The sequence below is a fragment of the Arvicanthis niloticus genome, chromosome 2, assembly GCF_011762505.2.
Source record: "Arvicanthis niloticus isolate mArvNil1 chromosome 2, mArvNil1.pat.X, whole genome shotgun sequence".
In the NCBI taxonomy this organism is placed as follows: domain Eukaryota; kingdom Metazoa; phylum Chordata; class Mammalia; order Rodentia; family Muridae; genus Arvicanthis; species Arvicanthis niloticus.
The window spans coordinates 123,205,179-123,227,398 of record NC_047659.1 but is presented as its reverse complement, the minus strand read 5'-3'; the positions used below and the strand labels follow the sequence as shown (position 1 = coordinate 123,227,398).

At 46.0% G+C, this 22,220-nt stretch overlaps 1 protein-coding gene and 1 pseudogene across 1 annotated transcript in view; both read right to left on the bottom strand.

Annotated features, from left to right (window-relative positions):
• The window catches only part of LOC117703248 (DNA (cytosine-5)-methyltransferase 3C), a 31,814-nt gene extending 10,758 nt beyond the window's left edge, over positions 1-21,056 (bottom strand). Inside the window, exons 1-12 of the mRNA XM_076928318.1 lie at positions 20,900-21,056; positions 19,759-19,820; positions 10,371-10,481; positions 9,287-9,489; positions 6,227-6,402; positions 4,969-5,091; positions 4,768-4,812; positions 3,500-3,579; positions 3,121-3,233; positions 2,527-2,713; positions 1,866-1,950; positions 382-527 (exon numbers count right to left, since the gene is read on the bottom strand). Of these exons, the coding sequence (XP_076784433.1) occupies positions 382-527; positions 1,866-1,950; positions 2,527-2,713; positions 3,121-3,233; positions 3,500-3,579; positions 4,768-4,812; positions 4,969-5,091; positions 6,227-6,402; positions 9,287-9,489; positions 10,371-10,481; positions 19,759-19,820; positions 20,900-21,056 (1,488 nt within the window). The remainder of the gene's footprint in view (positions 1-381; positions 528-1,865; positions 1,951-2,526; positions 2,714-3,120; positions 3,234-3,499; positions 3,580-4,767; positions 4,813-4,968; positions 5,092-6,226; positions 6,403-9,286; positions 9,490-10,370; positions 10,482-19,758; positions 19,821-20,899) is intronic.
• Positions 14,532-14,679, bottom strand: LOC117704832 (U1 spliceosomal RNA; annotated as a pseudogene).
• Positions 21,057-22,220: the final 1,164 nt, after the last annotated feature.

The window sequence follows — 22,220 nt, the reverse complement described above, 5'->3', positions numbered from 1 at the left end:
ACACATGTGCCATAGTACTGGCAGCCATATCTATGTATGTCCACACATGTGCATGCACACGTCATCATCATAATGAAAATTTGTTTTTAATTTAAAATAAATAAAGCTTAGATTCTTAGTAAAGTTGCTAAGAAAACTCAATTTAGAAATTTTCTTAGTCAGCAACTCCAGGTACAGCCCATAAAGCCTGAGTGCTCACACATTCCACTAAAAGAAATTAGTCCTGAATTATTCCTATTTTGCTACTTTTTCTGAAAGGTCTGGGGTTCCCTTCTACCCACACTCTGGGCCTGAGGGAAAGAGCCAGCATGCCATGAGATCAAGGTTCAGGGAATAGAAGAACAAGCAAGAGAAGACTCCCAGGATAAAGGCCACCCTCACATGTTCCTTTGTAATGTTCCTGATGTCATCCACGTATTTGATTTGGCCTTCATGCTTAATGGTTCCCACAGCGATGGACTCTGCACAGATTTCAGAGGCAATGTACTTTTCCACTTTAATACCCAGCTCTTTGAGCACCAAGTACCCTGTAAAGGATCAAAGAGAAATGTGAGGTTGTGGGACCATGAGCCCCACCGTGTCCTCAGCACAATGAGGACCCTCACTCCATCCCTGTCACCTCAGAGGATCTGTGTCAACTCCAGGGGACCTCAGGGCATTGGCCACATTGACTGTCTCAATCCAAGTATGGGAAATCTCACAAAATGGAAAGGAACCAGGAGTGAGGAAAGTAGCTGTGGCCTAATTGACCATCAATGTATTTATGCATGTAGAAGGAAACAAATAAGAATAAAAGTTAGAATGCAAGAGTTAAGAAGTGTGAACTTTTTGTTTTGTTTTGTTTTGTTTTGTTTTTGTTTTTTGAGACAGGGTTTCTCTGTATAGTCCTGGCTGTCCTGGAACTCACTCTGTAGACCAGAGAACTCAGAAATCTGCCTGCCTCTGCCTCCTAAGTGCTGGGATCAAAGGTGTGTGCCACCCCTGCCCAGGCAAGTGTGAACTTTTAAAGAGGCATGAAGAGCACCGTGAGCCACAGCAGACCTGAGAGTGCCCTGTGTGTTGACTGATTCCTGCAGGGATACAAACTGGAGAAAACAGAAAAGAGCCAGGACTGAAGAGCACTGTCTGCCAGAGAGGAGAGCACTGCCTGCTGGAGAGGAGAGCACTGTCTGCTGGAGAGGAGAGCACTGTCTGCTGGAGAGGAGAGCACTGTCTGCTGGAGAGGAGAGCACTGTCTGCTGGAGAGGAGAGCACTGTCTGCTGGAGAGGAGAGCACTGCCTGCTGGAGAGGAGGAGAGCACTGTCTGCTGGAGAGGAGGAGAGCACTGCCTGCTGGAGAGGAGGAGAGCACTGCCTGCTGGAGAGGAGGAGAGCACTGCCTGCTGGAGAGGAGGAGAGCACTGCCTGCTGGAGAGGAGGAGAGCACTGTCTGCTGGAGAGGAGGAGAGCACTGCCTGCTGGAGAGGAGAGCCTGATTACCCCAGCATTTGCATGTCTGGCCAGCAAACTCTCAGATGCTTGAACAAAAGGAAAACAAAATGCATGTCCCTTTAGAAATTGGACAGTGGAGCCAGCGAGGGAATGTGGCAGGAACAGAGACTTGCCACCAAGCCTGATACATGGGTGAGCCACACGGAAACAGAAGTTGTCTCTGATCCTCACATGTGTCTCTAGGGCAAACCCAGGCATACAGTCACACATACATAAGCCCAAGAGCAGTGTGAGGAAGACAGAGAGGACATGGAGTCCAGCACAAACAGGCACTCATGACACCTCTGCTATGAATGTTCTCAATGGCCACATGGGAGACACCTTCAACCTGCCTAGATGCTTCATTCATTGTCCCAACAGAGCATCAAACTCACCTGTCGCAATTCCATCAAACAGAGACAGGACTCTAATGGGCCTCCTTTTGGCTGCAGGAATTGCTGGGTACAACTTGGGCGGCTCCTGCTAGATAAGGAAAGAGAGAGATACCCAGAGTGTCCATCCATTCTCCAGCCCAGAAGCTTTGATGGGAAGCAGTGAGAATGTGTTTGGCACAGGCTGGCCATTCTGTCCTTGGACAGGAGGCAGAACTGCCTCCTACAGACACACATAGACAGATAAGGAGTTTGACTGGTAACTGCCAAGGCCTCTAAGAACAGAAGATAAACTCCTACAGTGTGGGAGCAGCTGCCCCAGGCAGCCCTGACTTTTGCTTCCTGTTCCCTCATCAGGCTGCCCTTCAGCTCATCACAAAGCTCATGGCTCAGCTTTCTCTGCTGTGACTTCAACCTTTCTTACTATGCCTGTTACTGCAACCTTTTGCTTGTTTTTAGACAGTATCTCACTATGTAGCCTTGACTAACCAGAAACTCACTAGGTAAACCAGGCTATCCTTGAACTCAGAGATAGGCCCTCCCCTGCTCCCTAGGTTCTCAGATTAAAGGCTTAACTCTTGCTTTTACATATACACAGGATTCACAGGATTCCAGATTCCTGGGACCTGTAATTGAATGGGTCAGTGCAGAGCCTGTGGCTTACAAATTCTTCCAGGTCAGGATCAGTAGTGAAGAAGTCTTGCAGGCGCACGTTCCAATCCTTCCTGCGCCGGAGGACACCATGGCACCGCTGTGGCAGGCACATGTAGCAGCTCCAGGGTTCCTGCAGCTTGGCATTCTCTGCCGTGCCTGTGCCCACCAGCACCTCCAGACACTCCACACAGAAGCACCTGTATCAGTATCCAGACAGAATGGGCATCAAGGTTACCAGGCAATCGTCCTGCAGACCAAGTTCCCTGGGGCATGACCATCCCTGCCTAATGGTCATCCTCCTGCCTCCAAGTGTTTTTCAGTTATAGGGTAAGAAACCACTTCTTGGATATGGATCATCCAGAGTCCTCTGCATCTAGGCCCTTCCAACACAAAGCTCACAGGCCTGACCTCACAGGCACACCTGACCTGAGCCCAGCACTATGCATCAATCCAGTACAAGCTTGTGAGCACCAGATTCCCACTGGGGAATACCCACTGGCTGCTCAGTTTCTGTTTGATTTTAGCTGACTACAGGCTGCTGGATCTGTGGGGTCCGACCTGGCACCAGAGACCCACTTGTCCAGTCCGCACGAGGGTCACTCACCTGCAGCAGCTTGTGTTACTGCACAGAAGCAGTTCACGGCCCTCACAGCACACGGTGCAGTAGGACTGATAGCCGTCCTCGTCGTACATGTAGAAGAGCTCCAGGAAGCGATCCTGGTCACCAGAGAGAAGCATGTGAGACTACAGACCTGATCTCAGCCATGCCTGGCTAGCAAGCTGCCCGGGGCCCTAGCTCCCCAGCAACAGCACATGTGACCTGAGTGTCTTGTGAGGGCCTTCTCTGTCATAGCACCTGCCCCCAAACAGGAAGGGTGTGGGGTGTGGCCTGGGGAAGCAGTTCACTAGTGCCTAGAGCAGGAACTGTGCTGGGGGCCTGGATGGGGACAGATGTGGCAGGAGGAAGGGGGAAGAAGACTTACCCGGCAGCTCTGACAGAGCCCACCCTCAAAGAGGGGGTGGAAGGACACAGGGTTCTTCTTACCGCAGGACAAACAGTGGTCTGAAAGAAAGATGGGTGTCGGAGTTTATGGAAACTCAGGGCCTAACATCAGCTACCCTAGCCTTGGGCCTGACAGTTCTGATCATTTGTTCTTGCTAGCCATGCACTGAGAACTATGTGCTATGTCCTGTGTTCACTGTTTTTAGCAGCCTCTCAGAAGAGACCGGGTATGTTCAGGGTGGTTGCTATGGACCCAATGATGTTGTAAGTGCCATCTTCACTTCATAGTCTGGGAAAGACCAGTTCAAACTGACAAGAAGCAGCACAAGGGGGGAAAGGGCTGGCTAAGCAGAAAGACAAGAGGCCGAATAGTGCTTTGACATCTCCATGTTTCATAAACATTCAATTTCAGACACTGGGGCCCTAGTAGTGATTGTCATTGGCTTGGTGATAGATGCAGAGGCTGCCTTCAACCATGCCTGGTAAACACAGCATGTGATTACTATCCCAGTAATCTCAGGGGAAAAAATCACTGTTCAAAGGGACAAAACCATTATATGACCAATACTGTCCCACTGCAGGAAAGGGACAAATGGTGGATCACTCTTGAGGTACATAGATGACCCTGGGTTGAAAGTTTCTAAATTGTCAGTACTTCTCTAAACTGCAGCTTGCCCAGGGTGCCCTGGGTCCAAGACTGCTTTCTCACCCAATAATGAGTAACTATTTGATAAACATTTGAAGATTAAGACACACTGGGCCAAGATTGCAAATGAAGAGTCCACCATATATCCAAACTCCATTAGGTATGTCCATGGCAGATTTTTGAATCCCAGTGCAGTACCCAGATGGGGCAAGGAGACAAGAATTAGCTCCAGAAGGAGCCAATGGCTTTGTTTAACCTAAAAGCTAACTGTGTTTATTGCATGGAAAGTTCAAGGTACCATTGATCTAAGTTACCAGGTACTAACCAAAAAGTACCACAGCTTCCATCCTTCCCCAACTCCAGGCACCCTGGAAAGCCACCTCATCAGATTCAGTTAAAAATGGAAGCAAATCATACCCTTGATCTTAAATAAATAAATAAATAAATAAATAAATAAAGTAGCAAATACAGAAGGAACTAGAATGGTCCTGACTAAGGACAGTACCCAGGCCTCTGGATTAAACCCATGCACAAGGGCAAAGCCAGGGTAAGGCAGGGCTGGGGCAGCCCCAGAAGAAGGGACAGGAGACAGACAACAGTACCTTCCAGATTGCCCTTGTTGTTGGTGACATCAGAAGCCATCCGTTCTGTTGAGGAAAGGGGGACAGATGTGAGATGGGAGGAGTCTCTCCTGGCTCTCAGCCTGGCACCTCTGTACCCCATAGTGCAGTGGTCCTGAGGGCCTGCTGCTCCCAGGTCTGCACCATGCATCTCCAGACCTTTCAGCATCTCCCCTAAATCACCTCGGCTCTCCTCATCCTCCCCTCGGTCCTTCCCACCATAGCTGTTTGTCTTGAGGCGCTTGGGTGGGGTACAGTACTCAGAAGCAGCAGAGTCATTGGTTGTGCGTCTTCGACTTTTGTTCTCTGCAAGGGAAGCAGATGGATTTGAGAGAAGGGTCTAAGAGACAAGGCAGGCCTAGACAAGAGCATGTACTGCCTGGGATCCAGCTGCATCCATAGCAGGGGCCCATGATGGGCACAGAGAACCCCAGTGGGGGGCCCAGAGCAGAAGCCAATACTGTGACATACAGTGATGTCCTCCAATGGCTGACAGGAGCATGGAGCTACTGAGCCTTTGAAATGCCAGGAGGAACAGGATTTCACACTGAGGGTCGGGTCCAAATCGTCAAGTGATGCTACTAATTTGGTTAATTCAGACTAGCTTGAACCTATTAGGCCAATTTATGGAATGAATTAAGTATTTGTTAATTTCTGTTTAACTTTTACCTAGCGTCATAATTTTTTAGACCAGTACCTAGAGAAAAGTGAACTAACTTAACATATATAGACGAAATGTGAAAATGCTGTTTTAAAAATATTAGGTCAAAATTTATGGTTAACATTAATTTCACCTGATTCTCTACAACAAAACTACTAGAAACTAATCAAATTACATTCTGTGGCTCCCATTCAATAACGTTTATTTATATTTTTATTGAACCTATTGAATCATAGTTGACATAGTTGAATCTGACTCTTCCCCACACACACACACTGAAAAGACAATTAGATACCCATAAAAAGCCTTGAGGAAGCCCAATGTAGTGATACATGCTTAGAATTCCAGCACACAACCAGACAGGCCTCCAAAGTGACACTGTTCTCTCAAAAAACAAAAACAGAAGGAACATTTGCCTTTAATCCCAGCACTTGGGAGACAGAGGCAGGTGGATTTCTGAGTTCGAGGCCAGCCTGGTCTACAGAATGAGTTCCAGGACAGCCAGGGCTACACAGAGAAACCCTGTCTCAAAACAACAACAACAACAACAAATGTAAAGGAAATAAGAAGGAAAACAGGGATCTAAAGATTATAGGAGGCTCTATATGCACCCACGGTTAACCTGAGGGTCATACAAGGGGATGAGTGGTTCAGATCAACTTAGGAGATAGGATTCTTCTCCCATGAGCACTGTAGATATCAAGACATCAAGGCAGAGCAAAGAAAACAAAACAGTCAACAATGGTGAGGGAATGCCATGTTTTCTGGGTTCATTCCCACCTGGTTCCTTGTCGTTGGGTTTGAGGCCCTCGATCCCAGCGGGCTTGAAGCCCCCATGGGCCCACTCCAGCATGGGCTTCAGCTGGTCCTCCAGTGAGTCTCCAGGGCTGCTGGGGAAGGTCTTGCCAGCTCGCACCCTGGCTTTCTGCCAAGACACAAATAAAGGCAAACTCTGTCTGTGAATGGGAGCAAGCAATTGAGGTATGTGCCAGGGCCAATCCAGGGATTCCCCCTGCTGGGGCCTGCATTCCCTAAACAGTGGTGTCTTTCAGAGCTAGACAGCTGTCCTGGGCTGTGTTATGTGACAGAAGTCTGCTTTTGAGGGGACTAGTTAAGGAAACAATGGGCCATAAGGGCAGGCACCAGAGATATGACCTCTTCCCTGGAGAATCACAGTGGTCAGCTCTCCCCAAAGGAGAGTTTCAACTCAGCTTTGTTACTTAAAACAGAAGCGCCCAGCAGTTTCACCTTACCCTCCTGGAGCTTGTCTCAGACAACAGACTTCTGGCTGCGCCTTCTCTAAGAAGATTTGAGTGGAGTTAAGCATTCTTTATTTTAAGGGCCATGGCAATTTACATGTCTAATTAGGCACTTGGGACAAGCTGATAGGGCTTGGAAGAGAGTCGTGGGGAGCCTAATGGCTCAGAGGAGATAAACCGTCCACACACTAAGGGAAGAGACAACTGGCCTCAGCCCCTCCTCTAGGCCTCCAAGGGACCCTGCTTGAAGAAAGAGAGCTCATCACCTCTAGGTAGCGTATTCTGCAGTATCACTGCTGCCTCAGGGACATTGGTGACACTGGTCAATTGTCACATGCTGCTTAGGCTCACTGAAAGCTGGCTTTGGAAATGAAAGGCCTCCCATTGTCTCAGACTCAAGTACACTTCTGTCAAGCATCTTCCAAGCCTCCCTGTTCTGGGCAGACTGCTCCCCTAACACTGTGCCAGGGAAGAAAGGAGAAGAGCAAACAGCTGAAGGCATTGCAAACATAGCACCCTTAAGAACAGCCAGAAGTTAAACCATTTTCAACAGAGGGTACCATTGTTTATCCCATGGGGTAGAGATGGCTGCAGTCAGGATTGAAGGACAGACACTCATCCATACAGATGAGATTTTCTGTAAAGCTTTTCATAAAGAAGTCCAGCTTCTTGATGCTGTCAGCAGCCTTCCCAAGTAATTTCTCTTTGGTGGTTTCATGACATTTCTTCTGCTTGCTCACCCAGCTGGGCTTCTCCAGCTGTTTCAGCTGTGTTCTGTGAGCACCTGATATGTGGATGTTTATCTGTCTACCTGCTGCGACTCTGCTGCTTGCTATGTGTACCCTTGCTTGCTACACACTGAATAAATGCACTCGTTTGAAACTGAAAGCACAGCTCGCTGGATCATTCTCCTGTGAAACACTCAGGAGGCAGAGGCTGGTGGACCTCTGTGAGTTCAAGAATAACATGGTTTACATAGTGAGTTCCAGGTCAGCTAGGAAGGGTTATATAGTGAGACCTTGTCTTAAAACAAAACCAAAAGCAAACAAAATCACAAAGCTACAGTTCAAAGGAGTCTGAAGTGACATGCAGAGAAAAGACTTCCACAGGAGCTACCCATGTGTAGGAAGGCATCATGTCACAGTGCACACATACAAGCTCAATCGGTTAATTCAGTGATGCTCTCGACACCTGGATGTGCAATGGATGCTTGAAAGTGAGTCCACCCTAGTGCTTAAGTGGCAAAAGCCAGGATACATGTCTGCATATGAACAGAATATGTACGAATAAAAAAACAACATTGGATGGGTGAGTTGGCACACGCCTTTATTCCCAGCACTTGAGAGGTAGAAGCAGGAGGATCTTTGTGGGTTCAAGTTCTAGAATGAAAGAAAGAAAGAAGGGGGGAGAGAGGGAAGGAGGGAGGGAAGAAAGGAAGGAAGAAAGGAAGAAAGGAAGAAAGAAAGAAAGAAAGAAAGAAAGAAAGAAAGAAAGAAAGAAAGAAAGAAAGAAAACAATATTCAGAGCATAGTGTCCATGGGCTGAGGCAATGGCTCCATTAGTGAAGTGTTTACCACACAGATCCCCAGCACCCACGCTGAAAGCTGTTAGTGTCACATGTGCCTGGAATCCCAACACTGAGAAGGTTCAGACTGAAGGATCCCTGGAGCCTCCTGGCCAACCAATGGAGCTCAATGGGTGAGTCCTGAGCCAGTGAGAGATGTTGTCTCAAAAATAAGGTGAAGGGCTCTGGAGAGATTATTTATTAGTTCAGAGCACTGGCTGTTCTTCCAGAAGACCCAGGTTGAAGTCCCAGTACCCACGTGGTTACTCATAACTGTCTGTAGTTCCAGCTCTAGGGGATCTAACATCCACTTTTGGCCTCTGAGGGCATATGGCATGTACATGGTATACACATATACGTGCAAACAAAACATGCACATACATAAAACTAAATTCTTCATGGAATAAGAATAAAATAAGGTAGAGGGCTACGTGGATAAAGCGCTTGCCATGAAAGGGTAAGTACTGGGGTTCAGAACCCACTTAAAGCTACATGCACTAACGAATGTCTGTAACCTAGCAGGCCCAGAGCAAGTGGAACGAAGAGACAGGAGAATTCTTTGAAGCCTGAAGGCTAATGTCTGTCTCACAAAGTGGAAAACAGGAGACTCAGTCTCAAAGTACAGTGGGAAGCCAAGGACTGACACTTGAGACTGTCCTCTGCCTTCTACACACACTATGGCATGTGCACACCTGTATTCTCACGTGCACACAGACATACACAATAATAGCAGTGGGAAAATGAATGAGAAAAACATCTGATGTCAACCTCTGGCTTCCAGAGGCATATGCATACACTATACATGTGCACATGAAGGGGTAGGGGGGACACCGTTCATGTCAGTGTCCAGGAGCAGAGCAAGGCCAGAGAAGGACAATGTTGAATTTGGAAAATACTTAGGATTGTAATGTATGAAAAAATGACGTCAATCATAGAGGGCGATCACTATACAGGTGTTATCTCTTCTGTACATTCAGGGGCTTAAGGCAGAAATCCCATCTCAGTGGTACCTGGTACTCAGTGCCGTCTCCATCTCTGCTCTCTGCATCCACCTGTCTGGTATCCATGCCCTCCTGATGGCTGTCTGGGCTCCAGTCAACAAATGGGATACTGATGCTCTGGGGTATCACATCTTCATCTGTGAGGTCAATGACGGGGTAAGGGCTGTCAGGGGACAACCAGGATGTGCTTGCTGAAGTGGTTTCTTGCCAACTTAAGGACTGCAGACAGAAGAAAAGAGTTGAGTCCCAGTAAAGCAAAGTAGATGGGGGGTGCATATGAACAGCCCCCCTCCGTTAGATCCCATGCAAGCAAGGGTGAAGAAACAAACCAGGGCCCTTTTGTTTTATGAGAACAGAGCTGATAGTCATTGACCCCAAAGCAGAATCAGAATAAGGTTCCTGGGCATGACAGCTTATGCCCAGAGGCTCTGAAGCTGAGCTCAGGGAGGGCAGGGTCCCGGGTTAACTGGATCCTGTGCGTCTGAAAACATAAGAAAGAGCTTGATCTGCTGGGGTTGCCTCAAGACAGCAGGAAAAGACACAATGACCATCAGTGGCTTTCAGCTCGGCTCCAAGGTGAGCCAGAACTGGGCCATGGGAATTCTTGCCTCCTCAACATGGTGCCAACTGGGACAGGCCAAGAGTGAAGCCACAGGCTTAGGGCTCCTCTAACAGTCAGGAAAGCGAAGCAGACCTCATCCTGTGGCTATATTTGTTTACTGTTTTTAGTGAAACAAGCTGGAGCTAGTTAACCAAAAGATTTAGGGGTTGGAGTGATGACTCAGCAGTTGAAAGTCCTTTCTGCTCTTCCAGAGGCCCTGAGTTTCATTCTAGACACCCTCCTCCGGTTGCTTACACCTGCCTGTAACGCCATCTCCAGGAACCCCATGCCCTCTTCTGGCCCCCAAGAACATAGGCACTCATGTGGCATACACACAGAGACATGTGACTAAGAGTAAAAGAGTTATATATAATTAAAGGTTTAATTATAGATTTAAACACAGGTGTGGGACAAAGACTTGCTGAATTACCTTAGCCTCATGTTCTATGCAGGTTTGTGGGCAGTGGGAAGAGCCCGGGCTCGGCAGGAAGGGGCTTACTGCTGGGGTTGTAGAGGGTGTCCTGGTCTCCCTGGGCATCACTGGAGTGGCAGAGGCACTGTTGTCCCCCACTTCACCATCCCCATCTTCCTCTCCATCTCCTGTGAGATCCTGGGAAAAGGAAACAGCTTTCCAGTGTAACAAAGTCATACAAGCAATACAGCTGAGGAAGGTGAATGGCATCAAAGGCACAACAATGTCACACTAAGGGTCCCCACAATTCTTCTGCCCACCTCATTTTGCTGTAATAAGACTTTATAGGATCCTCTTCCACCATGGGAAGCACAGCCCGTTGGCTTAGAGGAGCTAAAGGACAGAGAGAACCATTCCCCAGAATGTCTCCACCCTAGAGTCAAGTCCCTCATCTCAGAGCCAGTCAGTCTTCCCACAGAGATATTCTGGAAAACTGCAGTGGCCCCAAACCTACAAGAACCTTGCTAGAAGGTGACTGGGAGTCCTTTGGCAAAAGCCACTGGAGTTCTTTGGACAGCCCAGAGAGAGAACTCATTCCTTTCCTTCAGTCACTCCTGTCCTTCCCGCTGTAGTCCTTGCTCCAGAATTGAAACAAAGACTATGTCTGCCCCTGTGGCCTTTGATGGATCCCAGAAAGATCCTGGAGGAAAGAAAGCAAATGGAGTTCATTTTTATATAGAAATTGGTACATCAGATCCATAGACTATTCATGATGCGGTGAATGCCTCCATAACAAATAGAGTGACAGAAACTTCTCTGTCCATGTTCAGTAAGTGAATTTTCAGGGCTGGAGAAATGGCTCAGTGATTAAGAGCACTGGCTGCTCTCTGGCTGGTCTTCCAGAGAACTAGGGTTCAGCTTTTAGCATCCACAAGATAGCTAACAACTGCCTGTCACTCCAGTTTCAGGGGATCCCACACCTTCTCCTGGCCTCTGAAGGCATCAGGCACAGTGCACAGATATACTTGGAGGCAAAAGACTCATCACATTAAAAATAAATAATAAATAAAATTTTTATAAATATGTTCAGTGTTTAATAATTTGTTTTTATTTCGTGTACATTGGTATTTTGCCTGCATGTTTGTCTGTATGAGGGTTTCAGAGTCCCTGAAACAGAAGTTATAGTCAGTTGTGAGCTGCCATGTGGGTCCTGGGAATTGAACCCAGGTCCTCTGGAAGAGCAACCAGTGCTCTTAATTGCTGGGCCATCTCTTCAGCCCCAATAAAATTGTTTTTTCTAAAAATTAAAAAAATAACTGAATGATCAATTAAAAGAAGATTCTGTTATGATCTTCATTTGCATAACAGTTTAGCAGGCAAGCAAGTAATTTACACTGTGCCACCAGCTCCAGAAGAGTTTAAAGACACAATCAAGTTCAAAGTAGATAAAGAAGATTCATCATCCCCTGAATTTGTGGGAAAATGAAGAGCAGCCCAGTCTTCAGACAACAGTGAGACATCCTCTTCTGCTATGGGATTCAGATTTAAATCAGTTCTTGGAAAGTTCATCAAAGTCACCAGCAGTGAACTCACAGGCCCTTGAGTGAAACAGTAAAGTTGTAGATGATCAACAAGCTGTCAATGCTGGCAACAAAATGACAGGCCAGCCTGGGGAACCAGGTGTGTGGCCTGGGTCTCCTGGGTCTCAAGCAGCAACAATCTGAGACATGAATAGAGTTCATGCCAGTGCGGAAGCCTCTATCTGATGTTGAAAAGAACCTGGAGCCAACACAGCTGCCTTTGAGAGTGCTGCCCGGTTCATGCGGGGCAGCATCAGACTGACTCCAGAGGCTGGAGCTTCATCCCATCTTACTGCGTCAGAAAAACAGACCAGTCTTAGCCTGAACAAGCTGTTGCCAGCGTTTATGTTTTCAGAGCCACTTGGTGACTACACTCATCTGTTGTTGTCACATGAAGTGCTAGCAGAAACGGGAAGACACTCAAATTGTTTTGCTTAGCAAACATCTGAAATTAAGGCAAAAGCAATGGTTGCTAATGAGCCAGATAAAATATACCAAGCTAAAAAAACGAAAGGAACATGAGAGACCAAACCACTGTAAGGAGAGAGCAATAACGAGCAGATCTCTAGAAGAACCCAAAAGGAAGTATCAAGAGCTGTGAAAAAAAACACTGAAAGAGTTTGTCACCCAGGTCCTGGTGACAGCAAGTTTATAAATAAAGCTCTGGGAAGAAAGACATGGCTGACTAATGAAATTCTTCCTGTCTCTCCTGGGGTTGGCACATGCCTTTAATCCCAGTGTTCAGAAGGCAGAGACTGAGAGTTCTCTATCAGTTCAAGGCCAGCCTGGTCTACACAGAACTCTACACCAGCCAGGACTGGTGAGACCTTGGGTTTTTTTTTTTTTAAAGAAAAAAAAAGCTATTCTTATTAAGATGTTTGTTATAGTTATGCTTTATTCATGGTAAAATAATTTAAAACTATCTAAATAAACCACTCTGTGTTTTATGAGTTACATCGCTGTTTTTATTGTTGTTGTTGAATTATTAATATTATTATTATTACAAGCTACATGAGCTTAGCATCTTTGAATTTAGTGGACTGGGGCGTGACATTCTACAGTATCTTGCTGACTTGAACATGACTGTTAAATACTTGCATTAAAACGTATACAGTGGGAGAACCACACAGGATCAGCCCGGGAAGATGTGAGGAGACAGACTCATGGGACCTGAGCATAGGTAACCAGCTACATGGCAGAGTGTAATGGGGTTATGTGTGTTATGTAAGTTATGATCTAGTCAGAGAAGAGCCTAGCTATATGGCCAAGGTATTTGTAAATATATTTTGAGTCTGAGTCTTATTCCTGGGAGCATAGGGCTGGGAGATAGTACCAGGCCCAATCTCAACAGCCATGTATTAGCATACAGGCACGAGTAAATTTTAATACTTTCAATACTTGTGCCTTTTAATCTAGTAAAACTCGGTTTAAATTTTTATATTAAAAAAAATTAAGTCATTTTTTTTTGTTTCCAAAAAAGAAAAAGCATACAGTGGGGGGAGGGGGTGGAGAGATGACTCAGCACTTAAGAGTTCTATGTAGACCAGGCTGGCCTTAGAACTGATAGAGAATCTCCAGTCTCTGCCTTTTTGAACACAGGGATTAAAGGCGTGTGGCACCACCAGGAGAGACAGGAAGAATCTCTTTGGTTGACCATGTCCTTTCTCCCAGCACTTTATAAACTGTTGCTGTCACCAGGAGCTGGGGACCTGGGTGTTAAACTCTTTCAGTTGTCCTTTTGTAGACAGCTGCTCGTCATCGCTCTTCCTTACTGTGCTTTGCTCCTTTCGGCTTTTTTAGCTTGATGTATTTCATCTGGTTCGTTAGCAACCATTGTCTCTGCCTTAATTTCACATGTTCATTAAACAGACTAATTTGAGTGTCTTCCCGTTTCTGCCAGCACTTCATGCAACAGCAACAGATGAATGTAGTCACCGAGGCCAACACTGGTCTGTTTTTTTTCAACTCTGCAAGCCGGGATGGAGCTCCAGTATCTGGAGGCAGTCTGATGCTCCAAACTGATGGTCCAGAAGACCATGGGCTACTCTTCCAGAGGACCTAGGATCAATTCCCACAGATGGCTTACAACCACCTATAGCCTTCTACACAAAGGATCTTTCTTTTTTTTTGGGGGGGGGGGGTGGAGGGAAGTTCGAGACAGGGTTTCTCTGTGTAGCCCTGGCTGTCCTGGAACTCACTCTGTAGACCAGGCTGGCCTCAAACTCAGAAATCTGCCTACCTCTGCCTCCCAAGTGCTGGGATTAAAGGCGTGCGCCACCACTGCCCAGCTATACAAAGGATCTAATGCTCTCTTCTGGCCTCTGGGTATTGCATGCATGTGACCACAGACATACATACAGGCAAAACACCCACAGACATGGGTTTTTTAAAGTAATTTAAAAATAAATAAAAATAAAAAGTGCACTGCCGCTGGGCATATTGAAGCATGTCTTTAATCCCAACACTCAAGAGGCAGAGTCAGCCCAATCTCTGTGAGTTCAAGGCCAGCCTAATCTACATAGTGAGTTCCAAGGCAACAGAACTACATAAATAATAAGATTCTACCTGTAAAGGGGCTGGGGAGGAGTATGGCAAAGCCTGAAAATTTTACAATTTTTTTTATATATTATGTCTTGTAGTAAGGTTACCCTCTTTTTTTTTTAAGGGGAGAATACAAACACACTACCATTAATTATACAGTTGAGTTTCCCACACTTGGAGACATCACAGGGGTCAGCACATCCAGTGAACAATAGATAAGCCTCACCTGGGGAAACCACCCCATGATCATGGCATCTCCACTGCCAGGAAGGTATTAGTTATCCTTTATGTGAAGCACAAATGCAATGACTAATGTCCACTTATACATCCCTGTACAGAAATTATGATTTTGTAATTCTAGGAATGATATTACAACCCCTGTGAAGTATTAGCAATAAATTACTTCAGTGCATAAATGTTAAAGAGATTTAATACAGAGATAAACACAGAATCATGAAATCTAGATGGAACTGAAGGGCAAAACCCAGGTGACCAGCAAGTGACAGAAATTAGACACACGGTGCTGCTTAGTTGGGGGGAACCTGAAGATTTTTACCATTCACACCGTGTGTGAGAAGGACACAGGTCTACTGACCAAAATGGACACCTGTTGGTAAAATGACCAAGAAGCAATGTCATTAACTCTGTTCCTGACCTTATGCTAAAGACAGGGCAGACAGAACTCAGACACTCAACAGTGAGGAACCTGGAGGCCTGCTCAAAGTGTAAGAACCTAACTTTCCATTTAGCAACTGGTGTCTTCCTTTCTAGTTAGATGAACAGCTCTTCCACCAGGTCAGCATAGGCATGTGTGTCTCAGTGCCAGGCACAGGGAAATGCTCAGACTTAAATGTGCGTCCTGCTAGCCAGCCACAGAAACACAATAGCAGTCCTGACCCTCTGACTCGGAAGACCGTCTCTTCAGATGTTCCTTTTGGTCCTCAGATAATCTCACAACAAAGTCAGCCTAGGGTAACAGGTGTGTGCCACCGGCCTTAATTCTCCCTTGTTCAGGACATCACCTGGATCCCCTCAAGGGGCATCCCACCACCCTCCCTGAGAACAGAACCCATGTGGAGATGCATGTTTACTATTGTGATTTGGCTGTATCATCCCTGATGCCTGACAAACCCAAGCTAACAAGAGAATGATAAAATGAAGGGGGAAAGTCATGCTAGGAAAACTACAACTCAAGGCTGGTGAGATGGCTCAGTGGTGAGTGGCTCTGTTCTTTCAGAGGTGCTGAATTCAATTCCCAGCAACCACATGGTGGCTCACAACCATCTATAAGAGAATCTGATGTCCTATTCTGGACTGCAGGTGTACATACAGCAGAGCACTCATATGTTAAATAAATACTTTTTTTAAACGTGATTTTAAAAATAACTATAACCTTCCAGATGGTAGTACATGCCTTTAATCCCAGCACTCAAGAGACAGAGGCAAGTGAATCTCTGAATTTGAAACCAGCCTGGTCTACAGAGCAAGTTCGAGAATAACCAAGGCTACACAGAGAAACCCTGTCTCAAAAAACAAACAAAAAACTAAACTAGGGCTGGAGAGACAGCTAAGTGGTTAAGAGCATTGACTGCTCTTTCAAAGATCCTGAGTTCAATTCGAGCAACCACGTGGTAGCTCACAACCATCTGTAATGGGATCTGATGCCCTCTTCTGGTGTATCTGATGACAGTGACAGTGTACTCACATGCATGAAATAAATAAATAAATCAAAAAAAAAAAAAAAAAAAAAACTAAACTAAGAGCAAGAAAAATATAACTGTGGGGTTGGATGAAAATTACTAATAGCTAAGCAAAATGTCTAAATATAAACTAACTATAACCAACTTGGGTGTTTAAGTTTTGCAGTTCTTTATGTATTCTGGATACGGATGTCCTACCAAAAGTTTGATGGCAATGATTTTCTCCTGTTTTGTGTGCTTGTTCTGGCTAGTTTTGTGTCAACTTGACACAAGCTGGAGTTATCACAGAGAAAGGAGCTTCAGTTGAAAAATGCTTCCATGAGATACATCTGTCAGGCATTTTCTCAGTGATCAAGAAGGGAGGGCCCCTTGTGAGTGGTATCATCCCTGGGCTGGTAGTCTTGGGTTCTTTAAGAAAGCAAGCTGAGCAAGCCAGGGGAAGCAAGCCAGTAACATCCCTCCATAGCCTCTGCATCAGCTCCTGCTTCCTGACCTGCTTGAGTTCCGGTCCTGACTTCCTTTAGTGATGAACAGCAATGTGGAAAGTGTAAGCTGGATAAACCCTTTCCTCCTCAACTTGCATCTTGGTCATGATGTTTGTGCAGGAATAGAAACCCTGACTAAGACAGGGCTATTTCCTTTGCTCTGCAGTAAGATTTTTGTTAGTAGTAATTTATTTTTATTTCATGTGCATTGGGGTTTTGCATGCATGAATGTCTGTGTCAAGGTGTCAGAAGCCTTGGAACTGGTGTTACAGACAGGTGTGAGCTACCATGTACATGCTGGAAATTGAACTCAGGATTTCTGAAAGAGCAGTCAGTGCTCTTAACCATTGAACCATCTCTCCAGCCTTGCTGTGCAGAAATGTTTGGCTTAATGTAGTTGTGATTGTTTATTCTTGGGGCTATTTCTGATGATGCTACTAGAATCCTGTCCAGGAAGATCCTGACAGTACCTGTGAACTATACTGTATGTATTTTTTTTTTCATTAGTTTTTTGAGAACTTCAAGTTTTAAATCAAGTCTTTGGTCCACTTTTTATTGCTGTGATAAAGCACCATGACCAAGGCAACCAAGGCAAGAGAGCGTTTAATTGGGTATCAGTGGGTTATAAGAGTCCTTGAAGACAGAAGAAAGGCATGGTGGCAGGTACAGCTGAGAGCTCACATCTTGATCCACAAGTAGGAGGCAGACAGAGCTAAACAGAATGGTGTGGGATTTTTGAAACCTCAAAGGCCACTCCCAGTGACACACATCCTCCAACAAGACCACACCTCCTGATCCTTCCGAAGCAGTTCCACCAACTGGGGGCCAAGTATTCAAACATATGAACCTAATAGAGGCCATTCTTGTTCAAACAACTTCAAGATGGATGGATACCCAACTTTGCCAGAACATTGAATCCTTTTGTCAGGATATGTTTTTTGACATCTTTGCCAAAAATTAGGAGGCCCTACCTGTGTGGGTTTACCTCTAGGCCCTCTATTCAATTCTACTGAACTCCAGTTCCATTTCATACGAGAATCATAGCGCAGAGTTTAGTAGCATCATCCGAGGCGGGGTTTTGTGATACTTCCAACAGGGTTCTCTCTGCTCAGCAACAATTCAGTTTTTTGTGGTCTTTTGTATTTCCACGTGAATTTTTTATTGCTTTTTTCTAGAGATATGAAAAATGTCATTAGAATTTTGATGAGGATTGCACGTATTTGCAAATCATATCTGTAAGTTAATTGTTGCTGTTCAGCCATTTTCACAACACTAATTCTGTTCATCCAAAAAGGTCTTTTTTATTATCTAGTTTCATCTTTCATTTTTTTTCAGTGTCATAAAGTTTTCATTATAGAAGTCTTTCACTTTCTTGGTTAGACTTGTTCCCAAGTATTTTATATTTGGGGGTTTGTTTGATTTGGGTTTTTTGTTTGTTTGCATTGTGTCTTGGTTTTTTGATATAAGAATGGAGGAACTTAAAAACCAAAATTTAAGGATTGGGATACAGTCACATGCTAGATCATGTGAAGCTGTGGGCATGAGAACCAGCAAGGAAAAAAAGTCATGTGTGGTGACATGGCTGTAGTCCTGGTCTGCACAAAGGTTTCCAGGCCCAGCAGAGATACACAGCCAGATCCTGTCTCAACACAAAACAAAACAAGGCAAAGCAGAAAGTTCAAACATAGTATGACCAAGTTGGAATAAGTGCAGTTTGCTGATTAAATTAGCTTATCAACAATACTTGCTTAATAGAGTTTCCGTTGCTTGAAGAGACACCTTGACCAAGGCAACTCTTATAAGGGCAACATTTAATTGGGACTGGCTCACAGGTTCAGAGGTTCAATCCATCATCACCAAGGCAGGAGCATGACAGTGTCCAGGCAGGCATGTACAGGTGTAGCTGAGAGTTCTACATCTTCATCTGAAGGCTGCTGGTGAAAGACTGACTTCCAGGCAACTAGGATGAGGGTCTTAAAGCCCACACACCCACAGTGACACGCCTACTCCAACAAGGCCACACCACCTAATAGTGATACTACCTGGGCAGAGCATATCCAAACATCACATTCCACTCACTGGCCCCCATAGGCTTGTTTAAACACACAAGTCTATGGGGGCCATACCTAACCATAACATAATAAGTAAGTACATCTAGTCCAACTTCCAAAGTCCCCACAGTCTATAGCAGTCTTAACAATATTAAAAGTCTGGAGCAAGTGGGGACCAGAGCAAGCAGGGCCCAGAGCAAGAAGGAAAAGGGGAGGGGGAAAAACAATATTGAAAGTCCAAAGTTTAAAGTCTCTTCTGAGATTCATCCAACCACTTAACTGTAATCCCCAAAGCAAGACAAGAAACCAGCTGGGCAAACTCCACACTCTGCATCTCCGTGTCTGATGTCAAAGCACTCTTCAGATCTCCAACTCAATCTTTTAATCTTTGTTGACTGCAACAAGCTTCTTTCTCCTGGGCTGGTTCTACTCTGTTAAGCAGCTTTCCTCAGCAGGTATCCCACAGCTCTGGCATCTTTAACATCTTGGGGTCTCCAAGGCAACTTCAGCTTCACAGCTTCCTATTCCAATGTCTGGGATCCACACGTGATCTTCTGGATTTCTCCAGCTCTGCCCTGTGTAGCACTCTAGGCTCTGGCTAACTCCACTCTACTGCTGCTGCTGTTCTTGGTGATCATCCCACAGTACTGGCATGTCCAATACACTAGGGTATTCAACTAAAACTGAGCTTCACCAAAAGCCTCTCATGGGCTCTCTTTATGGTGCCAAGCCCCAACTTGGGCCGTTAACTACAACTGAGGCTGCACTTTCACCAATGGCCTTCGCTGGACTCTCACAGTGCCAAGCCTCAGCTGTTCTCCATGACATGTAGGTTTTAAAGCCCAAGCCTATAGTGGCACACCCACTCCACATCCCCAAACAGTGCCACTCCCTGGGATAGGCATACTCAAGCAACCATAATACTGATCACATAAATGAAAAACTGATTTCAGAAACACATAAAAACGACCCAATAACTCAAAGCTTTCCAGCTTGCTAAATAATCAAATGAAGGTTTTTACTTAACATCTAGATTGCAAATTTCCCGAGCCTCAGGAGACCCACAGGATGAAAGGGAAAAGAAATGCCCAGAGCCCTGATAAACGAGGAGAGGGTACCTGAACATAACTAACCAGGCTGGAGACTTTCCTCTTGGATGGTCGTGAGCTTGTTCTGCAGCCTGTGGAGGACAAGAGACAGAGTACACGTTCAAAGGAAAGGCTAAAAGCTCCTTGCTGACAGGCCTTTGCTAGTGTCTCCCACAAACCAGTCATCCACAGGGATGATGCAGTGTCCCTGCATCTTCCATGTATTCATAAAGCAACTGGGCACAAGTCCAGGCTCATGCTTTCCTCCCCACAAGTTGGGCAGTAGCATTGGGGTGCTGAGGTCAGGGGGAGGCATCCAATTCCTTCAAGAAACCCACTGCCTGGGGCTGGAGAGATGGCTCAGTGGTTATGAGCATCCACTGCTCTTCCAGAGGTCCTGAGTTCAATTCCCAGCAACCACATGGTGGCTTACAACCATCTGTAATGGGATCAGGTGCCCTCTTCTGGTGTGTCTGAAGATAGCTACAGTGTACTCATATACATTAAATAAATAAATAAATAAATAAGGAAGAAAGAAAGAAGGAAGGAAAGAAAGAAAGAGAGAGGGGGGAAGGAAGGAAGGAAGGAAGGAAGGAAGGAAGGAAGGAAGGAAGGAAGGAAAAGCCACTGTCCAATCCCATGATGACAATTTCATGAACATGGAATCTGTCCACTTTTGCCCTTACACAAAGTTCTGATTGGCACCATAGATCCTAAAGACAGGATAAGGGACAACACAGGAGGCTTCAACAGTAGGGGTCTGAATCCCAACTGGTTCTAGGAGGTGCCAAGAGGAAGTGGCAATAGAAAGCACCTCTCACCCATGATGATGCCAGCATCTGCACAGCAAAAGGACCAGTGGTCCAGCCACACTGAGACCAACTCTACCAGAAATGGCAAAGTAAGGGACCAGCCACCTTGGGTGATCTTCCTCAGAGTCTCGAGTAGGAGAAAGAAGCAGGAAGCTATGGGCAGAGACTAGACAAAGCTTTGACTTTGCCCATGTCTTGTGCGAGCAGATCGATTTCTCTTTAAGGAGGCATGTGAGGGTGCTCAGAATCTCCCTAAATCCTTCTTAGCCAGGGAGAAGCTCTTGCCCCAGCCAAGGTCTGCAGCTGTACCTGTTGAATCAGAATATAATGCCACCTCAGCTCCTCACTGGCCCACATACCTCTGCTCTCCACTGTGCAGACTGTCTCCAAGACTTGGGTCAAGGGAACAGTGTTGGTGTCTGAAAACTGGTCACTGCAGGTCCCACTGACGATGACACAGTCCTCACATCCACTGACATCCTCCTCATCGTTGAGGTGCCTGCTACCTCTCCTCATTGTTGTCTGTGGGATAAGGCCAGAACAGATAAGAAGGAAGGAGACAGGGGCATGAGAGAGCAGCTGACCTCAACTTTCCCACCATGGGCTCTGTGTCCTTGGCTCAAGAGAGACCTCTGTCACTCAATGTCCTGAGCCCTATCCCAGACCCCTCATCAAACTCAGAGGCCCAGGATTTGGTCCTATGTACCAGGTAGTCTAGAAGGCTCAGATGTCAGCACTCAGGAGAGGAGGGAGCTAGGATCTGAGATGCCAGCTGCTGTATGTCATCATGCTCGTTCCAGTCAACCTAGGTTTCCATCTGTCCCTGCTCCCTTCTCCTTGCCCAGCCTCTGCAGAAACTCAAGAAACCAGTGCATTTTTTCCCCCATGACCCCTTTGTTTGCTGGGTCTCCAGGTCTCTTTCCCTCTGCCCCTCCTCTCAGACAGGCTTTTCTCCTCTCCATGGCAGCACTAGCCCCACCTCAGCCCATCTTCTGGGCACCATTGGTAACTTGGCCTGAAACTCATTCCCTCAGGGGCTGAATCCCAAGTTCTGAAGGGAAGGGGGAATGGAGGAGAAGCATTAGCAAAGAGCTGTGGCAGTTACCAGGAGTGACAGCTATGACCTGATGTGGCCTCAGCCCACCTCCAGGATTTGGCCTTCCATTGCTGTTCTGGTAAGCCAGCTAATACAACAGACCAGGTCCTCACTGATGTCTGATAGGCTTGCGTGACCTCTGCCCTGACTCACACAACATTGTGGGTACCAATTAGGCATACATATGTATATACACATGTAAGAAACTACCCCTTTATTTGGGGGGCTTCAGGCCAAATTTTGGAGAAATAGAAAAGGTATACACCTAGGCTGGAGAGATGGCTCAGCAGTTAAGAACACTGACTGCTCTTCCAGAGGTCCTGAGTTCAATTCCCAGCAACTACATGGTGGCTCACAACCATCTGTAATAGGATTGGATGCCCTCTTCTGGTGTGTCTGAGAACAGCTACAGTGTACTCATATACATAAAATAAATAAATCTTTTTTTAAAAAAGAAAGAAAGGAAAGGAAAGGTATACACGAGGCAAGTACTCAAGGATTCAACACCAAGTACAACTGAACCCTCATTGGCAAATGGTAGCAGTCAGGGTGCTGAGGCAGGAGGACTGAAAGTGGACAGCCTG